Source organism: Harpegnathos saltator, unplaced genomic scaffold (assembly GCF_003227715.2).
Source record: "Harpegnathos saltator strain DR-91 unplaced genomic scaffold, Hsal_v8.6 scaffold114, whole genome shotgun sequence".
Classification (NCBI taxonomy): Eukaryota; Metazoa; Arthropoda; class Insecta; order Hymenoptera; family Formicidae; genus Harpegnathos; species Harpegnathos saltator.
In genome coordinates, this window is record NW_020229889.1 from 362,846 (window position 1) to 385,617 (window position 22,772).

Sequence of the window (22,772 nt, forward strand, 5' to 3'; positions counted from 1 at the left end):
AGCAAATTAAGCATGACGCAAACACGGTCTTCTAAGCATTGTCCGGTGGGAAGCCACTCCGGAACGGACAAGGTATCCGTGGGAAATCCGACGGAAAACAAAATCGGTTGTCCTCGTCGTTGCGTCGAAGCAGCTTGAAGAAAATTCAGCGGAATCACACTCGCGCTGAGAGAAAGAGGGGCGGGGCGGGACAAAGACGGAGCGAGAGGTGTATGGTTTCCCCCCTCGATATTCTTTTCTTCTCTCTCTCTCTCTCTCTCTCTCTCTCTCTCTCTCTCTCTCTCTCGTTGTCGGCGGTTCGATTGTCGCTGCGAAACGGAATGCAGAAGAAGGTGGAAGACCTGTCATGGGAATTCCGAGTCAAGGCCCTGTAACCGCCGCCCCTTTTCGCCCCTTCGTCGTCGGTGTGCGCGTAGTTCGCGCACAATAAGCGCCGCGCGCGTAACAATGGTGCCACGGAGAGAGCATTGTCGGTTGCATGCGAGAATGGAAGAGCATACACGCGCACTTAATCGCGACGCGGAATCGGGTTATGGCAATTAACGAGGCATAACGTTTCGCCACTCGCCTCCCACACGTCGCTAAACGTTCATCAGATGGACAGAGCGATCTCCACAGCGGGGGGGGGGGGGGGAGGTCGTAGGATGAGCGGCCGCGGACGGATGGGACGATCGGCCGAACGAATTCGAGGGGGTGTGCCGAATGTGCTTTACGTGACGCGCACCCGCGGTTATTCCCGCGATACCTTCGACGGAAAATTATTGGACTTCGATGATTTAGTTGAGCGGCGACAGTCAGCTCCCACAATCGTCTCGATTTAACGAGCGAGAATCGCCGCTGAGATTGTAATGTTTAAATGTGATGCGATATCAAGATCGGTAAGTTAAAAATAAAAACGCGATTCCGCATTCAAGTGAAAAACTTGCAATTTTGATGCCATTACCTTAACGATATTACGATTACAATAGTGTAAAAAAAAAATATATATATATATATATCTGTAGCGCGAGACCTCGAAAGAGTGAGAATCGTGAAAGAATTGATTGGGAATCGTTGAATTAAGTCTAAACTGATTTCTCCATAATGACAATCAAATGGGTGCTCCGATGGTCTTCGTTGAAGTAAATTTCAATCATCACCTTTACTTCTTCCTTATTTTGTTTTTCCGCTAATGTTCTATTATTTTTCAATCCGCGATCGCACAATTTGACATATCATCCGATTTCCGACTTAAGAACTTGAAACGTTTGCGTTACGCAATTTCTGCGCATCGCGGCGGTGTTGTCAGGCTTTCACGTGCGCTAATCGATCTTACAGGTGTTTCAATCGGCATCATTTTTTATATCTGCTGTTTTATATCTGCTATTCGCTAACGGTATTGCGCGATGTTTTTTTATATATACAGACAGCTACCCCTCTCGCGTGATCACCCCCATCATTTCGTATAAAATGTGTACGAAACATCGGAAACACATGTCATCGATATTTCAAAGTACAGGAAATGAATCAAAATGTGCGCAAGCAGATGTGTAGATTTAACTATCGCCGGTTCTCTCTCTCTCTCTCTCTCTCTGTGACTACCCTTCTCATTTACAACTTTTACGTCTTCATCGCCAAATATATGAGAATTTTGGCATCAAAAGACAACAGTAAAATTTTTTCAAGTCTGCAAAACTTACCGAGAATTTTATAGTTTACTCCAATCCAATATGGTGCACACGCTTCTTTCTGGAAAAAAAAGAAAATATAAATACTTCAATGTTATATGTGAGATAAAATCGCATGCTCGTCCGATCGTTATAATGCTTGAAATTATATAAAATGGTGGATTTGGTGGCGAACTGTTGGCCGGTGCGCAAAAATAAATTAAGCGAATATTTACCGCGATAGCAGATAATGGAGTGTCACTCGCGCTTATAAATAAATATAAGACCCCGGCAATTATTTAAAAGATATCGTCCGTAAATTACTGCACGATATCAGAGAGAAGCCGTCAGAGAGATCTGATGGTATCATAAACAACTTCATACCGACACCGCTGAAATGATGCCTGTCGGAAAAAATTCAATTAGAGAACGCTTTTGTGGCGGCCAAATGTGCGCAAAGTAGTGTGAAATTAATGATCTCTCGGCAACAATGCTGCATAATATAAGCGGCGATATTTTATGAAAATTTTGTCGTTTGCTTGTGATTTTGCAGCGATAACGATAATTCATCATTTCAGTTTTAGTGAAAGAGGCAGAGAGGGAGAAAAAGCTCGGGGAAAAAAGAGGAGAGGTGGACGGTCGCGTAATTTATATGATATTGAGATATCCGGTGAGATTGTCTCGCCAACGTGTCAGAAAAAAGAGAAAAAAAGAGAGACATTCTCTCTATAGTTGAAATAGACACGTAAAGTTGAAATACGGCAAAATGTATCAGCTTTCACTTGCTTTTTTTCTCTCTCCACCCCCGAGTTATATTTTTCGCCGCATCTTTCACGAAATTGTGTTGTCGAATGCGTGGTCTTTTAGATTAACTTGACAGAATCGAGCCATCCCGTTAGGTTCGTCACAAGTTTATTTTACGTAAGGCGTTGTCGGTGTGAAAGAGCTTGTCCTGCTCGAGGATGCGGGCGAGGACGCTCCGTGGCAGATTAAAGTCGCGCGTCTCACGTGACGCACTCCCGGCGGAAGGAAGAAAACATATTCTCATCGGATTGACTCGGTGCACAACTCCCAGGCGAGAGGACTCGTCGCCGATTCGTTACAAAGGAATCCCCGAGCTGCTTGAGCGTCTACGCGCCCCATAAAAATGTGCACGGCACTTTATATCGAGCGAGACCGTTCCCACGACACCCCGCGCCGTCTCTCTCCTATGGGAATATTTTGTAGGGGTGAATTTGTATGTGCAAGCGTGCGCCACGTGGTGTACGTGCGTGCGTGCGTGCGTGCGTGCGTGCGTGCGTGCGTAACCCGCGAGGTTGCTTCTAACGGCGATCAAGCGAGCCTCGCACTTTCATCGGTGACGAGCACCGACCCCAAGATGACGACGATCTGACGCCCTGACGTCTTGAATATCAACGCGTCTCTTCAACGCGACCGTTCAATTGCAAATGCAATTTACTTAATTCGAATCGTTAATTAAAACGGTCCAAACGGACAACTAGAGAAGGCGCTTCTTTCCTGTCGCTTTATTGAAGAAAATTAGAGAGCCGTCAGAAATTTCATTACCCGTTATATCAGTCGCGTAGAAGGAATCCACAGAAGCGTCCGTAATTATGTGCGTGAGCGTACACCACGGGTACAAGTTTTCTACGAAGAAGCGCAATTGCTTCTGTGTTTCAACGAATAAATTATATTCGCCATCTGGCGTAATTCTGGGTAAATAGTGTTTGTTCGATCGATGCAAGATATCGAATGAACGTACGATAAGAGCAACGATGCACAAGTTGTCGAGATGGGAATCCATTAACCCATTGTCAAATTGTCTTTCGGAATAACTCGGATACATGTTACAGTTACAGTATATCCACACTCATCGTGGATGTAATGTGTATATTTTTAGTATCGCGAGAACACCGCTATATAGTGCAAATTTAATCACAAATTAATATGTGGCGATATCGTGAAAGTAACGTTACGGTGATCTTGACGGTGACGAGTTTTTTATTTGCCGTCATCGTTATCCACCTGTGTTAGATCAGGCTAATCACACATTGATACAGCTGCTCGTGTCTTGGTGCACGCACATGTGCGTACACGTGTCTCGTAAACATTGAAGTTCGATCTGTTATATAAACGCGACTCGCGCACTTCAAAGTGGTATTATCGCAAAAACTTTTTCGAGAAGCGATACATCCGTATTAGAAAAATGACGAAATTTACGTTTGTACTTGTTGGTCTAGTGGCTCTCGTAAGTATCGCATCTATGAGCAATATTCGCCTCTAAAAGGAATTTTTTAAACTTTTGCTTGGAGAATCAGCTTTTCTAAGAAACCTTAGAAATGTGAAGTTGTCGATTTCGTTAATGTCTCACGAGGGGACACCTGCTGTTGCACAGTTTTTTTAAATTATGCAACTTTATTATGTGATTCCATTTCTTTTTTCTATTAATTATTTACAGGCCAATATTCAGCTTAATGTAGCAGCATCATCGGAGGGAGAAGGAGATTCTTCGAGGGAATTACTGAGAATGATTTTAGATGATGCAAGAAATTATGCATCTCGGCAACTGAATGCTATGAAAATGTCAACACAGCCTAAGACTGATATGTTTATCAAACGTGTGACTGAAATTGAGAAAAAGGTACTGCTGAATGATATTAGTAAATATTATTTTTTTCGTGAAATGTGTCTAGTAACAGTGAAATGTAAAATTTATACAAGTATATACGAGTATATAAATGGAATATAAAATAATTATAATCACAAAGACAAAGAGAGTTCCAAATTCGTCGTAAAATTTGTACTGGAAAAAAAGAAAACTTCAAACATGTTCCCCGCATGAACTGAATCAATTAGAAAAACGTTTCTATCAAGAGCTCGTCAGATTAAGGTCGAAGAAATGAGTAATTGAACGTTTTGGACAAAGATGAAATTATGAATTTTCTGGCAGAAAATACGATGTATCTGGGCCCGAGTTGAAGCTTTAAATATTTATATTTACAGGCTTTGACTAAAAGAGATGATTTGGAAAAAATTTACGGTGATGCGAACATTGATATTTGCAAGAAGGATAAAGTGAAGGATGACATAGATAACAGTGCTTTAACAACTATTGGTCAATATCAGACCTGTGTGATCAATGTGATCAATACTGCCGATGAGGATATGGATTCCATGTCTGTTGACTGGGTTCTCCTGCACAAAGAAGTCTCGACCGCTAAAGTAAGTTGTGTATTCTAACGTGTGCGTATAAATCGACGTGATAAAACGACAGGATACAAAACTTGTCAGTCGGAAACGAGAGTCGGAAGGAGAAGTCGCGAGATCAACTTCAAACTAGAAGATTTATTTATGCCAATAGCGTTACGTGACAATTTCATAAAACGTTTATGATTTATTATAGAACATCGATGAGGAATTACGTCGCAAAGTTAACGAATTCAGTGCGAGGTCTCGCCAATTTATACAGTACACGCACAAAGTGGACGCATGCAATGCTCAGTCGACCTTGCCGCAACTCGAGCAACGTGTCTCCGAGGTTGTGGCCAGTTATACGCAATGCCTCAAGAAAAATCAGTAATGATCAGTTTGATTACCGTATTATCGAGGAAAGATGATGACTCGCTACTCGACAAAGGACTCCCGACAAAGGACTTACATTAAGAAGAGATAATCGTCAATCTTTCTGACTTTGCAGCATAATAAATAAATAATTTTACGCTTTAAATAAGTACGCATTACTACTTATTTAATACTATAAAATAGCGCGAGAGATGTACAGTCGGTCTCGAGACTAAGTAGTACTTAAGCACACACAAGATTAATGAACAACAACAATTGATCTCGCGAACGCGAGAAGAGAACAGTAAACAATCGTGACAATCGGAGAGAAAATGGAACGATGAAATAAAAAGGAGAATCAGAAGTGGAGGAACGAGACTGAAAGCGTGGGAGAGAATAAATAGTTCATTTAGGTTTATTTATACCTAATGGAACAAAACGGCACATTCGGCACAAATCGGCAAATATAGAAGTACGTACATGTATTACTGTAAGTAACATAACGGGAAACATGTTTAAATGTGAACGCGCCAACCCTATTGAACCCTATTGAAACGCCGGAGGAACGCTGCGCGATGTTAAGCGAGTTTCGACGCGTATATCTAAAAGTAAAACATTATCATCCGGTGTATTTTACGTAGCTACAGAATAATTTACAATGCTTCCCTGAACGATTTGTCGACACTGCTGAATGAGTTATAAATATTCGAGTTGCCGGCTCGAATTTTTATTTGTCGAGCGAGTATTTGGCGTTGCGACAGTTTAAAACGGAGCAGCCAGTAGATTCCGCGCACGTACAGGAGTTTTATAGTGTCATCAAAGATATACGTAGTCACGTGCACGGGCGAGGATGAAGCCGCAAATTCATGCAAACCGCAAAATATGACCGTAGAGCCGGCCTTGGGCTGATAAAGCGATAGGCCGCGATACGCACGGCATACTATATAATTTGCGCTGTTAATGCCTTCTTAGTACCTTCTGTGCTGCGCGAATGCTCTATTATAGAATAATACAATTTCACCCTTGGAATCGTGACAGAGAAAAATATAATAATGAAGCATAACTTTCCCGGTTGCGACGATATACTCCTCGGAGAAAAGATAATTTTTATAATTGTTTGCGCAATTAGCGCACGTAACTCGTTTTCGGACCTACTTCACAATATATAATCGAGGATGGGGATGAAACTTTGCAAAATAAGCAAAGACATTATCGCTCGCGATTATCTACCGCAGCTGCAGAAGGTAAATACGAAATAATATCTTTAAAAATACGATTGTTTGACAAAGGAGAGTAAAATGATAATCTGAAGAAATGAATGGGAATAATGAGAGCAAGTTTGATAAAAAAAACTCCGTACACAGAGCAAGAGGAGCCTCTGTGTTGTAAAACAAAGCGACACAACAGGGCCCACAACAAACGTGTGGAAAGTATCGTACTTTTTAGCAACGTGAGAAAACGGAGGGTCCGAGAGAAAAGGGTCCGCAGTTTCCTCGCGTCGTTCGTCGCGCCTCGCGATGATATCGCAGCATCCACCTGGTAGGATCAATACGCACGGAGCTACGTGCGTAGACCCTGTGTCTGTCGGCAGGTGTAACAAGAAAGTAGAATCGCGCGCGATAAAGTATTGCCATTTCCATCGAGGTGTTATAATTATGTTCATTCAACGAGATACGTTTAAATTGGAAGTATGTATTCATCATCATCGCGTTGGACGAGTAAACGTTACATCATCTCAACACGTACGTGTGCGCACACACTCTGTGCCAGCGTTGCTGCGTCATATCGTGCAAAAAATTATCATAAACAAACCTTGTACCAACGACGTGTTGCAAAAAAAAAAGAGCTGCCAAGTGACACGTGTTTTGCTCGCCACGGTCATATTTTATCCAAACTCATTAGTTTTATCTAGGACTAATTAATGACGATTGTACGCCGATACAAATACCGGCAGTATGACATGTCAATTTGCATATTTCGACAATATTTCAAAAGAGAAATTGGAGGTGGATATATTATATAAGCGCGAGTGTCGGTTTTAGGAAGAAAGTATCGCCGCAGAATTTGCGTCGGAAAGAGCGGCAATCGCGCGTCGAGATCAGAGCAACAATGTTCAAAATCGCAAGCTGCATCTTCATCGCCGTCTGCGTAAGTATATTGATTTCCGTTCTCACGAAGTCGTTGCGTTTGGGGTATCATTAATAATAATCGCAGACATTAAAGGATATCGAATGTTTAGGAATTCCATATTTTTCATCATTTAAAGATTATGGCCAAAATTTTTATCTCCGTCCGTTTTACAGTTTGCACTAAGAACGATAATGTCTCTGCTTCACTGTGTGTCAAATAATTACGCTTTCGCTATTTTTCGCGACATTAAAGTTATATGATCAATTGCAGATCAACTTTCAACAAGTTGTTGCAGCTGCCTCTTTCCCCTATTCTCTGGGATCTCTGGGATCGCGGGGAGTGTTTGGTCCGCTAGGATCGTTGTTAGATAACACGAAAGATACAATATTAGATGCAAAAGATAAAATATCCGATGTGAAAGATAAAGTGTCGGATATGCAAGATGAAATGTTAAACTCGTTTCCGGACATACTTCAGAATATAATCGAACAGAAGGATGAAGCTTTGCAAAATATCAACAACATGAGCGATATGGGCAAGGAAATCGGTACGAAAATTTCTACCGGCTTACAGAAGGTAAATACGAAATAATATCTTTAAATTATACGATTGTTCAACAAAGTAAAGTAAAGTTGAAGTAAGTAAACATCAAAGGGACGATGATTTTCGCATCGAGCACTTTTCTAAGTAACAAGCATTCACGAGAATGCACTGACCGGTTCTTTTTTCTTGTTTTTCTTGTTCGTTTGATTAAACGATGTATCATAGTTAGTATATTTAATCCACGTTCTCGGCTGCAAATAATTCGCTCACGCATAACCAACGCTTAAAGCCTCGGCGACAAGTTTGTTATCAATGACCGCAGATATCTCGCGCAAAAGGTATACGTATGAAATGATAGCGGCGGCGGCGGCGGATGAAAGAATTAATTATTCGCCCGTCGCGAGTCTCATCATTTCGTCATGTTGTGTAATTTAGTGGAATAAATTTATCATTCTAATCCGTCCGTCTCATCACTGACACTTTCTCGACACAAGACGCTAAATGCTTCCCTCTGGCTCGCATATCCTCGCAATTGATTTCTTGCGTGAAGCTATAAATTTCATTTCGCTTGCGCCCGATGGACGTGGATTTTTATAAGACCTAATTTCATATGGCTCACAATATTAACCTTCTCAAAAATACATAACGATAGATCAAGGATAAAGGCGAGCAGTTTATGGAAGAGGCTCAAAATATCGATATTCCGCCGTGTAACAGGCTATACAATAGAGGACTCGCTGTCCTCATGAATTTGATATCAAAGTCTAGTGACTGCTTATTCAACAAAATACGAGAGATCAATGGCGGATTTCAAGATCTCATTGAAGTACTAGACATCTTGCGGGAGAATGTACCAAAACGAATACAGAACGCAAGACAGTGCTTGCGTGACAATACTTCCAAACAAATATCGTGCGTGTTTGAGGTACGTGTGTTTATGTGTGTCTAATCTATCTATAGCAGTCGTGAAATTTTTCATAATCACACACAAATCTGTCTTCTATTTAGAAAAAGAACAGAATTTCCAATGAGGCATCGAAAAGATTATAAAAATCGATTGGATTGAGATTGAGATTCCGAAAGGATTTTTCGAAAGTATGCACTTCATATACGCATTTTTTCAGGCAATTAGAGGCATATCCAAGCTAGGGATCACGGTTGCGAAAGCTGCGAAGGCGGTTACTCAGTTAACTTTACTTTACCCAAGTGTCAAAATGTGTTGTGAGGTGGAGGCTGCCAAATTGATATCAACAAATTTAATCGATTTCATCAAAGACGCGCCATTGTGCGTTTCTTCACGTTTTGTCAAGAACATCCAGTGAACCACTTATCGAACCACTAATATCCTGACAGTCCATCTATTATTATACGTATATATTACTATTATTATTGAGTGAGTTAGCCGATACAATGTTCCTACTTTTTTCACTCCTACTTTTCACACGCAAAACGACGACGTACAGATATATACCAAATACACCAAAGTCCAATAAATGGTAAATTGACACTGCTGATGACTTTACTTTTCGTCTTATCATTTCGTAAGCAAAGAAACATAAAGCAGATGAGACATACAGAATTGTAATGTTCGCACCGTACACGCATCTGTCAACTTGATTTTGTGGCTCGATAAAGCCTTTTTACTGGTTATTAGAAGAGCACACCGGTTTGTCTACCGATAGGAATAAGCACCTTTTTCGAAAACGCCTTATTCAATGCAGTGAATACATCTCACGATAGAATTTACAGGACCGTGGAAACAATTGCAACAATGTATAATAATTTGAAAAATAGGGTTTGATCTTTTTGGATTCGAAGCGACTGACGCATGGCTGATGAGCAACAGGAGGAAATGCAAACCGTAGTAGAAGAATATCATCTAGAGACTCCGATGAAGTGAGGACAACGCGAAAAGTGTATTAGAGAGTACGTGAGGAGGACGTGTTGTACGAAAAAAGAACGCGACGATTCTAAACAAGTCGTGTATAATATAATAATGGATATCAAAATAGGATCGGATGGGCGCGGTCCGACGTGCACATATACGCGACGCAACGTATGAGAAATCGCGCTCGCGTTATGAGAAGCGACGACGAACCGATCAATGTCACCATTGAACCACAACGTTCATATTGGCGTTACAGGAGACTACACGATATTATCGGTCGATGAAAGAGACGTTATTTGCTGACGTTGTTAAGCGCGCGCGCGCGCGCGTTCACGCCAATCAGTGGGTAACTGTCTCATATTGTTTGGAGATTGTCGCCCAAATGTATTTCCCGTCCGACAATAGAGCGACGGAATAATTTACGGCTCGTTATTTCGATCATTCATGAGGATACACGACGAGGCGATCGGGCTGACTCGCGTAGCGAAGCAGATGAATCACAGACCAGAGCGGCGTTACTCATCGTATAACTGAGTAACCGTACAACGATTATGAAATGAAATCACACACAGGCCATGCGCCGCCACAAAAAGCGGAAAGAGAGAAGTATCAACCGCGGGGCGATACGTCATGGTGGAGCGCGAGAAAGTACGTGACATCATTCACCCGGTGGGTGAAGGACCGTCTTGAGATTGAACAGGCATTTTATTGCACACTTCGTGATTGTCAAGGAGTTGTAACGTACACACGACGTTACATTCTGACGTGTTGTATCTAATAAAGCCTGAATATATACCTGGCTCTCGACGCGGGCCGTATTCAACGATCAATTAGTGTATCGATAATTATCTATCGGAGGTGTCTCGACATTTCCATCTCGAAAGTTTCTCGAGAGTCTCTCTCGACTTGTACGAGTTTCGGTATAAACTGTTGGGAATGTTTTCCACTCCCTTCCAAGTGAATCTTTCCAAGTGGTCGCGCGAGCAAACCATTTGGGATGGCTACGTAGCGATATACCATATATATATAATAAGGCAATCGCGGACAAAGCGCTTTGTCAACAAAGTTGCCGGAGGAACTGGCAACAAAGCGTGGCGCGTGAATAAAGTTCATCAACCTCGTGTTCGAGTCCGTGTCTTCGTCGTCGCAACGTCTGACCGCGATCAAACCTATTTGCACCGTGTCGACGATAGAAGACGAGCGGTTTGCTGGTAATGCGACGCGACGAATATGCCTCGCCACCTGCTTATTAACGCCTGCCGAGGCGAACAAACGCGGTGCGAATCTACGCGCGCGAAGGGAAGAGCGTAAAAAACGGGATTGCTGGGTAATTAAAACGTGGATGAAAGTATCCTCTGTATTTTTCCTCGACGTCCAAGGCCCGACCGACTCTCTCTCTCTCTCTCTCTCTCTCTCTCTCTCTCTCTCTCGTTTTCCGGCAGCCGCAGCGCCGTTCTGCGTACGCCGGCTCGTTTTCTCAAGTACGGTAACCCCCGGTAACCCCCGAAGAGAGAAGACGCTACGTGATGACGAAAAGAAGAAAAAACGCCGTCTCAGACGGCGCACTTGCGGTCGAGAGCCCTTTGAGGCCGCGCGTGTCTTTCGTGTTAGAGGCACCTTGCTCTCTTAAGCGACAGGACGACGAACCGCGGTCGGTTCCACCGACGGTAAAACCGCGCGGTCTCTTCCTTCCTGAAACGACGCTTATTCGCGCTTTTATACAGTCCTGCTTCGCGATGCTTCGCGACATTTACCTTCCACGAGCGGTAAATCATCCCCGGTGCGAATTGCACCAAGTTCGTCCGATCCGAGACCTCGCGTCAGACCGGGAAACGGCAGACGACTGCCCGCGAGAAACGCGAAGGGTAATAAAGCCGAAAAATACGCAAACTCCGAGGGGAATGCGTTTCCTTAGATTTGTCGATATCGTGCGCGACTCGAAGCAGATCGCAAGCTGCTGTTGCTTTGCGAAGAGTAGAGCATATACTATCATCATCATCATCATCTCTTTTCCCTCACCTCTTCCTCACTTTTTTGATGCGCACGGAAAATTAAACCGTGCTCGGCAGAGGAACACTAGTTTAATTTTTCTGTTCTAGCAAACGTGTCGCCGTATGTATATTAGAATCAAGCACCCTGCATATTTCGCGCGTGCACGAGAACATTTTATGGTGCTATCGGAACCAATCGTAGACGAGGATGAAGGACCGCAAGATACGATCATAGAGCTCCGGCCAGCTCGGGCTGATAAAGCGATAGGCCTCGCTGCGCACAGCATATAATTCGCGCTGTTAATATATCTCCTATGTTGCGGATGCTTTTACGGAATAATACAATTATTTCGACGCGTACGCGAGAAGGAATTTTCCCTCAGAATTGTGAAAGTGAAAAATTTAATAATAAAACATTATTATCCGGTAACGACAATGTGCGTGCGTATTCCTTGAAAAGATATCATTTTCATAACGCCCAGCAATCAGCACACAATTTCGGATGAGTGAGAATAATCCAAGCGACCGAAAATATGGAGTTTGATAGTAACGTCTTTCACGTAAGGGTGAAACAAGGTAATTCTAGGTAAGGGGGGAGCAACAACCGTGGATCAAAATCAATATCTTTATACCAACGTGAGAAAGCCGGACAAGAGACTACAGTTTCTCGTCGTTCGCCGCGCTCCACGACGCGATATTGCAGCATCCACCTGGTAGAGGATCAATACCCACGGAGCTACGTGGTAGAACCTACGTCAGCAAGTGTAACAGGAAAGTAGAATCGCGCGCGATAAAGTGTTGCCATTTGCACGGCATTTGAACGGCGTTATAATTATGTTAATTCAGCGAGACACATTTATATCGGAGGTATGTATTCGTTATACCTTGCACAAATAAATATTATACTATCCCAACATGTACACATATGTGCACATTTTGCATGAGCATTTCTGCGTCGTATGCGCAAAAAGTTATCAGAAATAAATCGTACGAAGGATGTACATGTTGCAAAAAGGAACTGTAGAGCAATATATCTTACTCGCCGCTGTTATTATATTTATACCCAAACTCGTTACTTTTATCTGGGGCCATATAAAACAATTGTAGGTTAGTGCAAATGTCAGTAGCGCGACAAGCCGAATTGCGTATCTTGACAATATTTTCTGGAGGTGGAAATTGGAGGTGGATATATTATATAAACGCAAGCATATCGGTTAGAAGAAGGAAGTATCATTATAGAATTTGCGTCGGAAAGAGCGGCAGTCACGTCGAGATCGGAGCAACAATGTTCAAAATCGCAAGCTGCATCTTCATCGCCGTCTGCGTAAGTATTTTGATTTCCGTTCTCACGAAATCGTTGCGTTTGGGGTATCATTAATAATAATCGCAGACATTAAAGGATATCGAATGTTTAGGAATTCCATATTTTTCATCATTTAAAGATTATGGCCAAAATTTTTATCTCCGTCCGTTTTACAGTTTGCACTAAGAACGATAATATCTCTCTTCCACTGTGTGTCAAATAATTATGTTTTCGCTATTTCTCGCGACATTAAATTTATATGATCAATTGCAGATCAACTTTCAACAAGTTGTTGCAGCTGCCTCTTTCCCCTATTCTCTGGGATCTCTGGGATCGCGGGAAGTGTTTGGTCCGCTAGGATCGTTGTTAGATAATACGAAAGATACAATATTAGATGCAAAATATAAAATATCCGATGTGAAAGATAAAGTATCGGATGTGCAAGATGAAATGTTAAATGTCTCGTTTGCGGACATACTTCAGAATATAATCGAACAGAAGGATGAAGCTTTGCAAAATATCAACAACATGAGCGATATGGACAAGGAAATCGGTACGAAAATTTCTACCGGGTTACAGAAGGTAAATACGAAATAATATCTTTAAATTATACGATTGTTCAACAAAGTAAAGTAAAGTTAAAGTAAGTAAACATCAAAGAGACGATGATTTTCGCATCGAGCACTTTTCTAAGTAACAAGCATTCACGAGAATGCACTGACCCATTCTTTTTTCTTGTTTTTCTTGTTCGTTTGATTAAACGATGTATCATAGTTAGTATATTTAATCCATGTTCTCGGCTGCAAATAATTCGCTCACGCATATCCAACGCTTAAAGCCTCGGCGACAAGTTTGTTATCAATGACCGTAGATATCTCGCGCAAAAGGTATACGTATGAAATGATGGCGGCGGCGGCGGCCGATGAAAGAATTAATTATTCGCCCGTCGCGAGTCTCATCATTTCGTCATGTTGTGTAATTTAGTGGAATAACTTTACAATTCTAATCCGTCCGTCTCATCACTGACACTTTCTCGACACAAGACGCTAAATGCTTCCCTCTGGCTCGCATATCCTCGCAATTGATTTCTTGCGTGAAGCTATAAATTTCATTTCGCTTGCGCCCGATGGACGTGGATTTTTATAAGACCTAATTTCATATGGCTCACAATATTAACCTTCTCAAAAATACATAACGATAGATCAAGGATAAAGGCGTGCAGTTTATGGAAGAGGCTCAAAATATTCCGGCGTGTAATAGGGTATACAATATACAATACATTATACAATAGAGGACGCGCTGTCCTCATGAATTTGATATCAAAGTGTAGTGACTGCTTATCCAACCAAATACGAGAGGTCGATGACGAATTTCACGATCTCATTAAAGTACTAGACATCCTGCGGGAGAATGTACCAAAACAAATACAGAACGTAAAACAGTGCTTGCGTGACAGAAAAGAAATAATATCGTGCGTGTTTGAGGTACGTGTGTTTATGTGTGTCTAATCTATCTATAGCAGTCGTGAAATTTTTCATAATCACACACAAATCTGTCTTCTATTTAGAAAAAGAACAGAATTTCCAATGAGGCATCGAAAAGATTATAAAAATCGATTGGATTGAGATTAAGATTCCGAAAGGATTTTTCGAAAGTATGCACTTCATATACGCATTTTTTCAGGCAATTAGAGGCATATCCAAGCTAGGGGTCACGGCTACGAAAGCTGGCAAGGTGTTTACTCAGTTAAGTTTTATTTACCCAAGTTTCAAAACGTGTTGTGAGATAGAGGCTGCCAAATTGATATTAACAAATTTAATCGATTTCGTCAAAGACGTGCCATTGTGCGTTTCTCCAAGCTTTGTCAAGAACATCCAGTGAACCACTTATCGATTAATATCTGACACTCCATCTACTATTATACATATATATTACTATTATTACTGAGTGAGTTAGCCGATACAAAGTTCCTACTTTTTTCACACCTTGCAAAACGACGACGTACAGATATATACCAAATACACCAAAGTCAAATAAATGGTAAATTGACACTGCTATGACTGACTTTACTTTTCGTCTTATCATTTCGTAAGCAAAGAAACATAAAGCAGATTAGACATACAGAATTGTAATATTCGCACCATACACACAGACATCTGTCAACTTGATTTTGTGGCTCGATAAAGCCTTTTTACTGGTTATTAGAAGAGCACACCGGTTTGTCTACCGATAGGAATAAGCACCTTTTTCGAAAACGCCTTATTCAATGCAGTGAATACATCTCACGATAGAATTTACAGGACCGTGGAAACAATTGCAACAATGTATAATAATTTGAAAAATAGGGTTTGATCTTTTTGGATTCGAAGCGACTGACGCATGGCTGATGAGCAACAGGAGGAAATGCAAACCGTAGTAGAAGAATATCATCTAGAGACTCCGATGAAGTGAAGACGACGCGAAAAGTGTATTAGAGAGTACATGAGGAGGACGTGTTGTATGAAAAAAGACCGCGACGATTCTAAACAAGTCATGTATAATATAATAATGGATATCAAAATAGGATCGGATGGGCGCGGTCCGACGTGCACATATACGCGACGCAACGTATGAGAAATCGCGCTCGCGTTATGAGAAGCAACGACGAACCGATCACAATGTCACCATTGAACCACAACGTTCATATTGTCGGCGTTACAGGAGACTATACAATATTATCGGTCGATGAAAGAGACGTTGTTTGCTGACGTTGTTAAGCGCGCGCGCGCGTTCACGCCAATCAATGGGTAACTGTCTCATATTGTTTGCAGATTGTCGCCCAAATGTATTTCCCATCCGACAATAGAGCGATTAATTTACGGCTCGTTATTTCGATCATTCATGAGGATACACGACGAGGCGATCGGTGATAAAGTTTTCATTGGTTATTAGAAGAGCATACGTTTGTCTACCGAAATAAGCACCTTCTTTGAAGAGAGTTATTCAATGCAGTAAATACATCTCGCGATAGAATTCATAGGACTGTGGAAATAATTGAAACGATATATAATAATTTGATAAATGGGTTTTGATCTTTTTAAATACAAGACGACTGACGCGTGGCTGGTAAGCAACAAGAGAAAATATCAAACCGTAGTGGAAGAATATGAGATTCCAATGAAATGAAGATGACGTGAAAAGTGACGTGTATCAGAAAACACGCGAGAAAGACGTGTTGCGCAAAGAAAAAGCGTGACGATTCTAAACTTCGCTTTTGCGAAGAGCTGACCATGTATTATTCTCTCTTTCTCTCTTTCTTTTTGATACGTACGAGAAATTAAATCATGCTCGGCGAAGGAACATTTATCTTATTTTTTTCTAACAAACGCGTCGCTGTATGTATTAGAATTAGGCACCCTCTATATTCCGCGCATGTACGCAACATTTTACGGTACTACCGAGAACAGTCGTGGACGAGGATGAAGGACCGCAAATTCATGCAAACCGCAAGATATAGTCGCGAAGCTGGCGGAGACCTGATAAAAGGAAAGTCTCGAAAGATGGGCTCCTCCCTTTCTTTCTCTCTCTCTCTCTCTCTCTCTCTCTCTCCTCTTTATGAAAACGTCCTAACTTTAAACTTTAGTCCTGCGTTGAGAAAGCTCGATATGTGAAAAGAGCAAATCGGTGAAATGTCACTGAAATGGATATACTTGAGGAAAAGAGAAAGAGAGAGAGAGAGATAGACTTGAAAAGAAGACGACCTCACGAATTTGCACATTCGACAAACAGGATATTTATCTTCCCAAGTTGCACGCATTAGCACTCGAAGCCGTGTAACAATGTTCGACCTTTTTGTCAAATAAGAATTATACTACGCACACGGCTGCGATTAACATCAGAAGCCGTCGTGAGGAGGAAGATTAATCTACTCGCTCCGACAGGGGCGAACCATTTCCGGAATAGCACTGAATTTCCATTTATCCAGCCATTCATTCGCATCAACTTATAGTTGAGCCGCCACATCTACTTGGTTAGAATCGATGATTCGTGTTCTAATTCGAAGATTGTAGAAATTACATCGAAGCTTGTCGCGATGTTTCCACGAAGTTCGTGTTCCTAAAAGGGCTCAGCGAGCGCGTCGATTATAATTAATATCTCGAAATAGTTTCTCGTCTGTCGTGCGTCCTCCGTACGCGCTGTCTTCATATTTCACCGCGCGAGTCGTCGATTTCGTGACCGTCCACCTACGTGGATAACGGCAGATTTAAAAAATGGAGAGCCGGAATATAACCGCGGAGGGTAAAGAGAGGAAATTGCCGGTGTACGCTCTCCGAAGGAAAATATGTTCGCCGTCGTGGGACAATACGGGACAATACGCGCGGAGCTCAACAACGCGTATCCGAGTTTGCCCTGACGAGTTTCATCAACGGCTATGGCGGGCAGGAGCGCGTGTCTTGCGTTACGATCAAAGGCGATAGTGGCGAGATGAGAAAACGGCTGGAAAAAGGAGCACTGCAGGTGGTAAAGCTCGTCCCTCGTTCGCCTCGAGCCCAGCCGACGATCTCGCGGTGAATTCCCGACTCCGCCGGTCCGTCGCGCGTCCTCCGAAAATCAATATGTAGCCTGTATTACGACTGTATAAGACGGTTCCGCTGGTGAGCTTAAGGTGGAGGACAGATCTGTGTGCAATAAGGGAACCATGGGGCCAGAGATGCTGCGACGACGGCGACGGGTAGTTGTTAAAGTCTCTCACGGTCCGACCGAACGAAACAGGTTTCACAATCCTTTCGAGCATACAGCTCGCTTCTTCTTTTAATTAAATCGAATTATACGATGACCACGACTGTATGGATGGGCTCTTTTCGCGATTGCGAGAGAGAGAGAGAGAGAGAGAGAGAGAGGGATTTTCGTAGTGACATTTATTCCAACGGCTTATAATACCGACCCGATTTCGAGAGTTGGCGCGAAGCCGATTACGTGATGGCGGTCTCGCGAAATTACACGCGACGAATCGATGGATGCGGACGTTACTAACCTAGTTTTAACACGCCGGGCTGGAAAATTGAAAGAGAACAAACGGATCGCGACTGCACGTACTGGGACACGGCGAGTTGTGTGTTTTCATCTCATTTCGGTAGCTGCCAAGCTCTATTCGTTCCGTCTTCGTTGTGTCGGCGGCGGCGACGACGACGATGTGTTTGTACAATCTGCAAACGCGGCCGTTCGATTGGCAAATAAAGAAGATACAACGAGTAATAATACGTTCGCGTAATACGTCACTTTCGACGGGTAAAATGCAAGCAATGCGATGAGAGAGAGAGAGAGAGAGAGAGAGAGAGCTGGAGGCGAAACTCGTCGTTGGTTGAATTGTCACGAGCGAACGCGGAGCACGCGGATGTTTCAATTTCGACAGACGCACCGAAACACACGATAATTTGAAAAAAGAGAACGAATAGTCGATAGCCGCGATATACACACACACGAGTATGTACATTTCAATCGATTCCGAAAGGAAAGTAACTGGCGAGTCATTTCGCTGTATGTCGCGGGAGGTATATCGTAAATGAACTGAGATTGACAATGAACAAGAGATGTTGAGCGACACGAGAGACATCTCTTTTATTTACTATTCTAACATCCTCTCATTTATAATCAATTATATATTTTTCAAAGAGGTTTGAAAGAGAAGATAATCCGGTCTTTACATGATGAGAAATTTGCGCGAGAGATCGTTCGAGAATGAGCTCGACTGTATCGCGAGAGCATCATAATTCTGAATATTGAAAAAGGAATGCGAGAGAGAGAGAGAGAGAATCTGTGTGTTCCTTTATCTTTTTATTTGATTGATAAATCCGGGACAGCGCGTACGCAGATCCCGACTACCAAAAATTGTGCGCTCGATATACCCACATTAGGAGTATTCGCAAGGGTCAGCATCACCGCGGTGCAATGGAGAAGCCTCGCCCAGGAGGAACCGCCTTGATGATCACGGTGTCCTCCGCGCCAAGTAAGTTATAGGGAACTGCCGATATTAATCGATCTTATCGCCCTCCCGCTGCACTTTTGCATACGAGAAACGGCCTGATTGATCGGTGTCCTCTAGCGGCAGTAAATCGATGCATCTGTCGCAGCACATTCCTTGAAATAAACAAAAGCGCATAGCGACGATGTGCATGCCATGCTCTGCACACACGTGAACGACCGAAGATGTGTGTGTGTGTTTCGCACACAAAGGCACGAGCACGATTGTCGGCTTCCGTCGATGACGACGATTCGATCGAGGGATGGTCAAATGACCAAGCGGTTTGAGTGATTAGAAAGCGGTCTAAACGCTCAAAGAGCGCGGCCGCGAGATCTGTGAAATCTGTGAAATCTATTCTATCGGACGCTACTCCGTTCCGTGCAAAAGCGATTTCGCGTATCTGATATATTCTCTTTTTGATTCGATATATACACTATCACTTTTTCTCATAAAATACATTAATAAATTAGTTCATTGTTGTAAAGACACGGAAGATATAATACAAAAGATTAGCTCTCTCTGTCTCTCCCATTCTCTCGTGATGTCGAGACTCGATAATTGACAGCGTAATGTTCCTCGTAACTTCAGGATCGTCAGATGCAATTCACCTTTATTTCACCCGTCGCTGAATTTACGCACGCTCGGTATCGGTTGTGCGGTCGTTCGTTACTTCTTCCTCAGCAGATTCGCAGCAGACACGATGCACCACGGTGTTTCTCTGCGCCGGGCTCTCACACAGTCCTCGATTGCCAGGGAGATGATCTTTGTGTTGCTACGATTGCGCTTCCCGATATTTTCGCGTCTTCAATCCCCTTTAAAGGCAATAAATAGCTCACTCGAAAGTTTGTATCGCGCGATTCAGCAGAAAACGAGTTCTGGGAAATGCACACCTTTGCTGGTACCTCGCGCGCGCGCGCGTGCGTTCGCGTGCCAGATCGTTTCGTAGCCATGCTTTAATTGCACCGGAGATAAATAAACAAGTGCGGTTAAAAGCTGCACGATGCAGCGGAGCAGGCAGCGAGGGAATGCGACATGTTCGATGTTCCGTAAATATTTATAGTTTCAACGCTCCTTGCATTAACAGAGAAGGATTTATTTGCGTTTTACGTCGAGGATGACGCACACGGAGGAGGGGTCTTTCCGTTTCTTTTTACGTCTGCTGCGAGGTTATTTTAACGAAAAGCAAAATACTCTCGTTTCTCCTTCTCCTTCCCTCTCTCTCTCTCTCTCTCTCTCTCTCTTCTATCTTGTTATTTTTCTTTCGCTTTTTTCTTCTTCTTCTCTCCCTTCTCTCCCTTCCCTCTCTTGACCACTCTCGACCACAGAGCAGAGTGCGTGTCGATTGTTATCCAAAGTTGGACATCCAAAATATCTTTACGCGCGGTAACGTGATCACGCATGTTATCCACGACGGCGCGATGATATAAAAATACACGGTAACCATGCCATGTATAAATCTCCAGCGGAGAAATACACACACAAGAAGTGTGAGCGTGAAGCTGCCGAAACAGCAGTCGGCGGCGGGAAGTGTGACTGCTTAAAGATGATCCTTCGAGCGGTTCGAGACGCGATAAGATCGAGTTTCCTCAAGAAAGCTTCTCGAGTTGCCAGACCGGCGGCGGCACGGCGGTGCAACGGTAAAAGTCGGTGTTTGCAGCCTCGAGCGTCGCGATTTCGCTCGCTCGTCCATTGAACTTTCTCGATCATCGCGGAAAGAATATTCCGCCGGAAAGTGGCGTGAAGAAAGACTGGAAAAGATGCAAGTCCCCGGTCTCCGGTCTCCTCGATTCCCTGGAGATTTATCGCTCGCGCGTCGCGAGCGAGCGTTTGCATAGCGAGCGGAGTGGATTGTGTGTCCGTTCCGCGAAGGACCTACCTCGCGGCGTAAACATGCGCATTGAAATAGTTTGAACGTAAATAATTTATCTGTCCTAGATTTTCAGGCACGTTGCAACTCGCCGCCGCCGCCGCCGCCGCCGCCGCCGACGACGACGACGACGGCAAGAAGGCAAGAAAGAACGTGTGCTGCGCGCGGCTTTTGCAGGCAGGTAAAAGCCGCGCGGCGTCGCGTGTTCCCGTCGCGGCCGTTCGAATGCGGTCATCAGGAGGCGCTCCGCTCACCCTGCTGCTACGAAACGCCGCGGGATGTCAGCAGCGGCCGGCATACGCGTTTCGGTTTGAAAAGCGCGAGCGAAAACGGGGCTCTCGTCTAACGTGAATCATGACTGTCGAATTAATTCCAACGTATTCGCGGGGGCCGGATCGATATGACGCAACGCGAGAGGAAACGCGGGAGGTAACCTTGCGAGAGGTGACCCCGCGAAGCGGGTCCTCGCCGACGTAAGGACGTAAGGACGTCCTTTTAGCAGTTGAGCAGCGCGCTTCGATCTTCAGGCGAGAAGGCCGCCTTCTTCGGCCGCGGCCTTGAGATTCGAGCGAGAACGAATCTGCCGCAGTGGGGCGATGTAGCCGAAGGTAGCGAAGTGTTTTTATTATACGCTTCCTCGCGGCACGGGCGCGCGTGCCGTCGCCGCACCGCGTAACAGCCGCGGTGCGGAGACAACGCTGGATTTACGTAATGCCGGATCGGGAGCCAACAAGGTCAGTGTTTCGTGAAGCACTCTTGCACCATTCGTCAAACGCCGCCGACTGCGGCATAAAGGGGAGAAGAGGTAACGCCACCGCCGTTCTCGTTTCCTCTCGTTCTCGTTCCCGTTCTCTGCCTCTCCTCCCTCTCTCGCGCGTGTTAAAAGCCGCGTGCCAAGAACGTCGCGCGGTTCCTTCCCCCGTCACGGCTCTTCCTCCCCGCGTGCGCGCCCTCGCGACTTCTTGCGACCGCGTAATTCCGTAAATTCGCGGATGAAGGCGCCTCGCGCTCATTGTATCGCGGCGCGATACGGCACGCGTTTTCCGCGTGCAAATCCGCGCGACGTACTGAACCCGTGCTTCACCACCTCCTCGTTCCTGCTGTCGTGTTGTCCGATCGATATCGAGAATTAAACTCGATTCGCCCGCGCTCCCGGGTTGCGGTCCAGCTTGCGAGAGCAGCCTGTTTCGGCTGCGTGGCCGCGCTGAATATTCGATGCATCGAAAATGCGCGTCGGCGTTCGTCTCTCAACGCCGAGTTGCCCGTGGAAAAAGGAATAACGCCTCCGTTATCGAACCGTTCCGCGCGAAACGCTCGAAACCAGAGGGAAGCGTTCGCCGTTGCAAACGAACAAGTGGCTTACTCGTTTGTGACGAGCGCATATATTTATCAGCCGATATTACGTCACATCGATTTATCGACAATCCGATGAACCTGCGTGCGAGAAATGCTCCAATTGAGAATTGCTGTCCGCAAGAGTGCGAGAGTGCGAGAGTGCGAGAGAGAGAGAGAGAGAGTGCGAGAGAGAGAGAGAGAGAGAGAGAGAGAGAGAGAGAGAGAGAGAGAGCCGAAGAAGGTAGTTGGATTTCCGTCACTCTCTCTTACGATTAGGCATTACGATTAGATATTAGAACGCTTCTCGTTACGTAAACGCGCGCGCGCGCGCGCGAGATCGCGTAAACACGTGAATACGTGAACGAACGCTGTCGTATGGTGTATCCTATGAGGAAGCCCGTCATTTTCCGCGGGACTCGGATGACAAAGGGTTCGAGGAACATGCGGAAGGATACCTAGACGGCCCTTCCTGCAAACGATAACGAAGCCAATGAAAAATCGCGACAC

General features: G+C 44.1%; 4 protein-coding genes and 1 non-coding gene across 7 annotated transcripts in view; 3 read left to right on the forward strand and 2 right to left on the reverse strand.

The window, feature by feature from the left end:
* Nucleotides 1-22,772, reverse strand: part of numb (NUMB endocytic adaptor protein) — a 57,202-nt gene that overhangs the window by 26,098 nt on the left and 8,332 nt on the right. Inside the window, exons 1-2 of one of the 3 annotated variants that reach the window (XM_025301846.1) lie at nt 19,672-19,869; nt 1,680-1,728 (exon numbers count right to left, since the gene is read on the reverse strand). The exons of 1 other annotated variant lie outside the window; for it this stretch is intronic. The gene's annotated coding sequence lies outside the window, so the exon portion shown is untranslated. Of the gene's footprint in view, nt 1-1,679; nt 1,729-19,671; nt 19,870-22,772 lie in introns of those variants that run through there. One more of the 3 variants, XM_025301842.1, reaches the window with a different exon arrangement.
* Nucleotides 3,792-5,373, forward strand: LOC105180748 (uncharacterized). The gene is made up of 4 exons (XM_011137019.3): nt 3,792-3,894; nt 4,105-4,287; nt 4,650-4,868; nt 5,050-5,373. The coding sequence occupies exons 1-4, from the start codon at nt 3,853-3,855 to the stop codon at nt 5,224-5,226; spliced, it is 621 nt and encodes a 206-aa protein (XP_011135321.1). The 5' UTR covers nt 3,792-3,852; the 3' UTR covers nt 5,227-5,373.
* LOC105180749 (uncharacterized) lies at nt 7,178-9,402 on the forward strand. The gene is made up of 4 exons (XM_011137020.3): nt 7,178-7,355; nt 7,608-7,913; nt 8,533-8,805; nt 9,005-9,402. Exons 1-4 carry the CDS (start codon nt 7,317-7,319, stop codon nt 9,200-9,202), a joined length of 816 nt encoding a protein of 271 aa, XP_011135322.2. The 5' UTR covers nt 7,178-7,316; the 3' UTR covers nt 9,203-9,402.
* On the forward strand, nt 11,177-15,119 carry LOC105190708 (uncharacterized). Its single transcript, XM_025301858.1, has 3 exons — nt 11,177-13,083; nt 13,336-13,644; nt 14,264-15,119. The coding sequence occupies exons 1-3, from the start codon at nt 12,877-12,879 to the stop codon at nt 14,351-14,353; spliced, it is 606 nt and encodes a 201-aa protein (XP_025157643.1). The 5' UTR covers nt 11,177-12,876; the 3' UTR covers nt 14,354-15,119.
* Nucleotides 18,893-19,056, reverse strand: LOC112589376 (U1 spliceosomal RNA). Its single transcript, XR_003113508.1, has one exon. It is a non-coding gene; the product is annotated as a U1 spliceosomal RNA (small nuclear RNA).